The 7,500-nt window shown below is 40.0% G+C and overlaps 2 protein-coding genes across 3 annotated transcripts in view; one reads left to right on the top strand and one right to left on the bottom strand.

The window, feature by feature from the left end:
• The window catches only part of LOC138027141 (melatonin receptor type 1B-B-like), an 18,797-nt gene extending 13,373 nt beyond the window's left edge, over window positions 1-5,424 (bottom strand). The window contains exons 1-2 of one of the 2 annotated variants that reach the window (XR_011127411.1): window positions 3,875-5,424; window positions 2,630-2,980 (exon numbers count right to left, since the gene is read on the bottom strand). Coding sequence is in view for 1 of the 2 variants with exons in the window: in XM_068874653.1 (XP_068730754.1) it covers window positions 2,858-2,980; window positions 3,875-4,681 (930 nt within the window). In the remaining variant the exon portion in view is untranslated. Of the gene's footprint in view, window positions 1-1,930; window positions 2,981-3,874 lie in introns of those variants that run through there. The other variant, XM_068874653.1, reaches the window with a different exon arrangement.
• Window positions 1-7,500, top strand: part of LOC138027798 (rRNA-processing protein FCF1 homolog) — a 270,573-nt gene that overhangs the window by 76,498 nt on the left and 186,575 nt on the right. The gene's annotated exons all lie outside the window — the stretch shown is intronic.

Consider the following 7,500-nt stretch of genomic DNA (forward strand, 5'->3'; position numbering starts at 1 on the left):
TCTCACGTTTGAGTAACTGACTCGTTTTTTGCCTGACTCATATTCTCAAATACTCATTTTTCTCTTATTATACTGATTTGATAAAGGAAATGCTGAGTAGAAATTATAACTCCTCTTGAGAGAACTCAACCCTTCGATTAAAAGCCATGCCAACTTGAAAATGCCTGATCCACTGCTATGTCAACGACAGAGAGCTTGTCAGTCTGTTTCGATGTCTTATCATAATATATGAAGCGGCTCGAAATTGCTACCAATACAGTCGCATTTCACTTTGCTACTAAAATATCTGGAGGAGTCGCAACTTTGCAACTAGTTATCAACTTCTCTCGTTGGTAATAACAGAGTTTTAGCACTTGCCACTTTGCCGCTACTTTTCCTAAAATAAACAAAGTATTAAAAAAAATGTTTCGCTTTTGGCCGTGAATTTTCTTTCAATCTGAAGATATTGGGCAAAACTGTAGCGTAATTTAGCTACGATGTTACGTGCACAACACCGAAATCCTCGATTACTCACCAATTTCAGCGGTTTCTTTACACACAAGTATTGCGGGCTCATATTTTTCTGTTAAAGTGCGACTGGACTCTCTATTAATTTTGAGCCCTGTTAGTAACGTCACACTGCATTTTACCCAAATGTGGGCCATCTTGGATTCAAGATGTTTATGCGAACGAGGACTTTGGTTTCAGTTTCTTTCGTCTCTGAGCGATCCTATATATATCCTACGAAACCAGTTTGGTTTGGGGTGTTGGGATTAGGAAGTTTAATTTTTTAACGACTTCAAAGCCACGTGGAAGCTATGTGGCGGTGTGGTGCTGCAGCAACGCCTACACCTTCAGATATGATGGCTATGCTGGCTGTGGGTTGGTGACATTCAGTTATTAACCGAAAAAGACAACAAGGAATGAAACAAAAATGGAAATCAGAAATTTGACGAAAAATTAAAAATAAGACTTAAAACCAGTCTTGACCTTTGCTCACTATATATCAGAAAAGAAAGGATTTTCATTTAAGTGTTCAATCGTTCTAGTGCTGGAGCATCAATTGGAGACACACTGTCCACGGAAACAAACAATTTTACGCAAATCAACTGCCAAATGTTCGTTTTGAGAAGAGGGGAAGACCGGAGTACCGGAAGAAAAATCTCTCGGTGGAGAGTAGAGAACCAAAAAGCTCAACCCACATATGAAGCCTAGTCTAGGAATTGAACCCGAAGCACATTGGTGGGAGAAGAGACCATTAGATGCAATTTAATCCATTCTAACGTCACATTTCAACAGAGTAAGGTTTTATCCTTAGTATTGCCACCATAGTAGTCCTGGAAGTAATAAAAAAAACATCTTAAATAACTTTTTAGACGAAAGGAAATGTATCAAGGCGCGATTGCACGTTACCGGCAAAACAAGGAAAACCACAGCGTAGTAACTAAAGATGGTATTAGGAATCTGATTTTTTAGTGACAACGGAAAACCGTTTATACGAAAAAGCATTGAAAGAGCGAAGATAAAGATTCAAATAATTTGCTACCATTAATTTCATGCAGATAAGAAACTGATTTCATAGTTTTCGTTTTAGGCTCGCAAAGGACGTGAAAAAGTGTACTTAAATGCAACACGTGCCGCACACGTGTAGCACGATCCTTTTTTTCCTCTTTTAACCAATAATATTATAATATTACTGCTTTTTGACGTTATCCTTGCCGTAGCCGTCGTCTAGTCGTCGTTTCTTAAACTCCCTATTGCAGGTCATTGTTTCATCACACTGCTAACATTAGGCACACCCTCCGCTTAAATTACCACATTTGTGGTGATGACAAGGCGAGGAATACAATACAATACAACTGTCGATCTTTCACTCTTTGTACGTTACTTCTCCAACTTTTTACAACGCGAACAGAACGGACGGAATAAACTCAAAGTGAAGTGGATCGCTCAAATACTCATTTTTAATTGACATTTTTCTTGGGGTGCTTACTAACATATTATTAGTTTTTCCTTTTTAATTTAAATTACAATATTTTAAAGATCTTGTATTTACGATGCAAGGACAATGCTGCGCTCCTTGATAAAACAGTCTACAATACCTGAAGAAGGCGCTTTCTGGTTTTCATTATAGACTTTGAGATCTACTACGGCGTCGTTGACGAAAGCCGTGTCACTTTAAAATATACCTTTGCAATATCGTAAGGTTTTCGTGATTACAATTTAAAAAATGGCACGAGCGGTTTCAGAGTATATACATTTGTAAGCTCGCGTTGTCGTCAAAACCTCAAATTTGGCGATTTCACGTCGTTATTGTGGAGAGTACCGCAAAATTCTGTGTTAAAATGCGTGCCTCTTGTTGTTTTGAAGCGTTCTCGTCGACGACCGCGTCTTGGATCGTAAAGGCGCTGTTACACTGTGCCGTTTTTCGTGCAACTTGCGTCGCAACGCCATTGCGAGACAAGTTGCACAAATCGCTGCCAAATGTGCTATACCTTGCAACGGCCAAAAATGTTGCGACACCACTTGAAGAAACCGTTGCTGAAAGTAGAATTGAGTTCTACTTTCCGCAACAGTTGCAACGAATTTTTTAGGAATTGCGCAGTGTAACACCTGTCCTGCAACTTCTGTCTCAAACGGTCAGCGGCACTACCCAATGAAAATGTTCCTTTAACCTCATGTGATCATCGAAACGAGACAAGTTGCATGGAACCTTGTTTCGTAATGTGAGCACGTTTGTAGAAATGGCGTTGCGAGATAAGTCGCACAGTGTAACAGCGCCTTTAAGTCCCTATTCTTTTGTGGAACTTCCAGGCGGGGACGTCTCTGGATTATCAAGGCAAGTGGAAATGTTGGCGGACGAACTTCGTACAGGACGTTAGACTGTGACGACAGACAAGACCTTCTTGTACTCCGTGCGGAATGTACTATTCATAACGCCATAAATAAATGGGTTGATTGCACTGCTTAAGAGCCAAAGAGATGTTGCCACGAGTAAAACCTGACAAAAAAATATGGGTCCAACATCAATTTTCGCTACTTGGTACTTGCGTCCGCTCAAGTAATTTGGTAAGTTTTTGTCATTGGACACTTTGACGCAAGTCGGAAGAGGCTCTCAACTCAACGACTATGTTGTGAACTTATCAATGAATAACCCGGGAAGGATTTCCTGGTGACCTTACAGGAATCGAACTTATTCGCACTTTCCAATTCTGTGGCAATGAATTACAACCAAGCAATAATTGAAAACTAATTTAAGCATTTATTCGCAGTAGTCACACAGTACAATGCAGGGGCAAAACACAATAATTATGCAAATAATGGCAAATTACATCGAAAATGGACATTAATTTCGCCGGAAGCTTCTTCAGTTTTTCAGTTTTATTACTCGGTTTAGCTTATGTTGTTATACACCAAGAATAAGTAATAAACAATAAGGGGGATACGTACAAAATACACAGTGAAAATATAATTATAATAAAACTCTCAAATAATCAGATCAATTTGAGATCTAAATTGGAAACAGACAGAGTTTACAAGATGCCGCTGGGAGCAGGTGCCAGCCTATAACAGTGACGCGGTGGTTTTTCTTTCTTCTCATTTATTTCTTGTTACAACCTTTTGCATGCCCTTTCCCTTCCAGAAAATAAAAACTTTCTCATTTTTGAAATTAGTTTCCATTACAAATTTTTGCCTTATTCAAAGTAAGAACTGCCCGGCCTTATAATAAAAAAGCAAATCTCAATACTGAGCCCTTACAAAAACACACGCATAAAGATCTTAGACATTATTCTGTACAGATAGATTCCAATTCGTCGTTTCATTGTCGGAGATTAACATTTGTGGTGAGGAAAGAACTACAGGCCATAGAGATAAATTTTAGCGTTAATCTCACCTGGCGTGGAAGGAGAAGTGGGTTAATCTTACCCATGGTGTGCATTATTTCTGCTGGGATCCAGCAAAGCGTGAACGAAAGAACGATGGTTGCCACTGCTTTGGATACAGACACTTCCTCATGATGGCATCCTTGGCGTAGGTTTGTGGCGACTTCTGCGTTGTGTTGTGATACGGCGCGGAACATCTTCCAATAGCACACCACAATTACCACGTACGCCACTGTGAAGGAACCATAAAGCCAAGCGTTGAAGCCGTATATGGCTCCGGGAGACATCATTCGCCTCCAGCACAAGAGGTACCCAGGACAGAAGAAAAAATCGTCCAGAGACAGCACGTTGGGGAGGCCATTGATAAAAAGCGCTACAACCCACAAGACGGCTATTATGAACAGGGTCCGCTTCTTGGTGAATATCCTGTTGTAGAGGCTCCTTCTCACGACACAAACGTACCGATTAAAGGCTGTCATAGCCATGAGATAGATCGACATCTGGGCGAGAACTGACATCGCGAATGCGTGTGCCTTACAGACCGTGTCACTGAAACGCCTTTTACTGTGGACAACGGCGTCTATCGTCAGCGGCATGACAAGTGTGGCAGTTAGCAGGTCTGTGAAGGCGAGTGACACGATGAACATTGTCGTGGGATTATGGAGCCTGGCGTTTCGGTAAATGATGTAGCAAAGGATGGCATTTCCAATAAGGGCAACGATATCAATGGTTATTAGAACGATCGATTCTATTACGACGGTTACTTTCGTCCGGGCTTCAAGTTGCGCCTGTAAAGTAGCAAGAATATCGACGCTCATGTTCGACGTTCATGTTCCCAGCTGACAAGGACTCGACTCACATTGGTATAAATCCGCAGCAATTAAAGAGTGCAGCCTGAGACACTTAAGCAGTTAAAATAGTTTGGTCACGAGAACAATTTGAATGAAAGAGTTGAAATTATTAGCAATGACGCCGGTATAGTTAGATAAAATCAGAAGTCGACCGTACACTGCCCATAAACCAACCGTTCTACAGTTCATTAGAAGTACGAAATTCCAGATGTTAGGCGTTTTATGTTGATCCCAGGCTCACGAAATGGACCCTTCCGCTATTAATCTTTTTATGTTATCTTTCTTTAGTCCCGGTCTTTATTATAATTTCGTTGTCTGCGCTGATTGGCTGCCGTCCAGGTGATTATTAAGCGATAATCACCTAAGTGGTTTTTTAAAATGGCCGCAAGTCGTTTTGTCGAGGTGACAGCGGACAAATTTATTGTCTTAAATAAAATGCATATCTTTCAAATAATCTTCTACGTAATCATACTAAAACAATTATTCACCTCAGGTAATGTGAATATCGGTGAATAAAAACCTCGACTTCGTCTCGGTTTTTATTCACCAGTATTCGCCTTGCCTTCGGCGAATAATAATTGTTAAACATGCTTTTTATGCCCGCTCACCACTTTTAACATATTCTAACTTCGCTCTCACTTATAGGCAGCAGTAGAAATAAAGGTGTGACGAAATTTTGAGAATATAATTTTGGGTGATGCGGACCTACTGTCAAAATCGTCACGCTGGAAATGTGTAAAACAGGGGCACTTGATATCAATCAAAAGCAGCAGGGAAGTTTTCAGCCCGGTAAAAGAATGATTGAGGAGTGAATTTTTCGGCAAGAGACTTGATGGCCCAACTATTGTAGGTCAAACCAGAGCTTATCGAGAGTCAAGCCTTTGACTAATAGGCCTTATTCACGATAGCCGCCATATGTTGGTTTTAAAATTGTCATGCAAATTAGCCATCATGTGTTATGCTGGGGGGAAAACATTGGAAAAAAGGCAAATTGCGGAAAATCGGCTCGTCGAAATATTGAAATAACATTACTTGAAATACATTGTAGAATTTAGAATTGACTAGCTTTTATAATAATTTATATATCTTTGATTGTCTTTGACATTTTGACTTTCTACTTCGTTATCTCCTCATTTTTCACTAAAAAAAAAACATCGAAGTAACTTGTGTAATCGTTCTCTTTTACTACTTAGCTAAGAAACATTCAATGAACGTGAAACAAATCATCTGTGTGGCTAAGATGTTCGTTATAACCTCTCGAACTTGTGTTGTTTGCCCCCTCAGAAGTGTGTAGCTAATTTGCATGATAATAGCAAATCCAACATGGCGGCCATCGTGAATAAGGTCTATTTTAATCAGGATCGACCAAATGAAGAAAATTGGCTTTAAAGTCGATTTAGCTAGGAATAACTGAACTAAGTTCAACAAATTTTGTCTTGGAATTAGCTGGCACTTCCCTTTCCTCGACGGAAGACTGACTGAAAACGTGCATGTAAGTTGGCAGATTGCGGCGAGGTGGCGCGACATTGTAGCCTGAGGAAACTCAAAATTATTATGATAATAATGTTTTTATAATTTATGCTTTTAACGAAGGCTGAGTCGAAACTTAGGCGTGCTACAGCCGACTAAAACGCCAATGATTGTTTTGTACTTAAAGGGACACGGTCAGCTGTTCCTCATGAGCACTGAACACCATTTTTAGCTACTTCGTTAGACAAGTTACGTTAAATGATCACGTAGGATAAGTAAAATTATAAAACGACACAGGCTGTCAGTTATACACTTCAAATCTAATGAAAACCCGAGAGGATTAAAACAGATTTCAAGCAGATAAACTCCACGTGCAATTTGATTTCGGTTTAAAACTAATCAGTAAAACTAGTGTCCAGGTCGGTACGGTACCAACGCTGACTGTGTCCCATGGTACCTACTATTATTATTGCGCATAAGTTCCGCGCCTTTCAAGATACTCGGGTTTTCTAGGCCTATGAGTGGTGCATACTTTTGTATGGCTTTAAGGGAAAGTACGGTCTAGAAAAAGTCACTCTAAATTACTAAAACTTATCCCCAGGAATTCGAAAATAATTGCCGTTTTGTCCAGTTCCCTGTAAAAATGTGACAAGAGCACTTCGGAGTTGCCTCTTTCGTGACTTGGATAGCGCCATCTTGGATATGACGTGTTATAACGTAGCAATAGTCAACAAACGTTTCGACCTTATACCAAGTTTTTCGTTCCCCGATCACTTTCTCAATGTGGTGCGACCTTTCTTATCCAAGAACTTCAAATGTAAAATGAACTATGGTAAACGGTCTTGTGGTTCAATAGCTAGTAGGCCAAGTAGGCAATAAGTGCGACAGAAACTCAAGTCACTTAATACTTGTAGATTCTCTGGTCAATCAAACCAGGCGGCAAAAATCAGCCAGAGCAAATGTGAACGAGACAAAAACCTTGAACAAGCGTACCTTCTTTTCTTTTTCACTTTCTTTCGTCAGCGACAGCCGTCTTTGATGCTTCAGCAAACGTATTTGTTTCGCCGAAGAAACTTTCAGGTCTTGCTCAATACACATAGCAAGGCTTTTTCTTTTTCACAACAACAACTACCGCTGTTGGGGTTTTAGGGGGATGAAACAAGACACACGTTTAGACTTAGAACACATATTAAAATTAAGAAAAACAGAATGTTCCACCGGAAAATGAAAATTTAAAGAAAAGTTGGCCTGCGGAAATAAAACGTGGATGGATTCCTCAAACCTGAAAACCTGACTGCTATATTGTCTGTTGGGGT

Source organism: Montipora capricornis, chromosome 12 (genome assembly GCF_036669925.1).
Source record: "Montipora capricornis isolate CH-2021 chromosome 12, ASM3666992v2, whole genome shotgun sequence".
Taxonomy (NCBI): Eukaryota; Metazoa; Cnidaria; class Anthozoa; order Scleractinia; family Acroporidae; genus Montipora; species Montipora capricornis.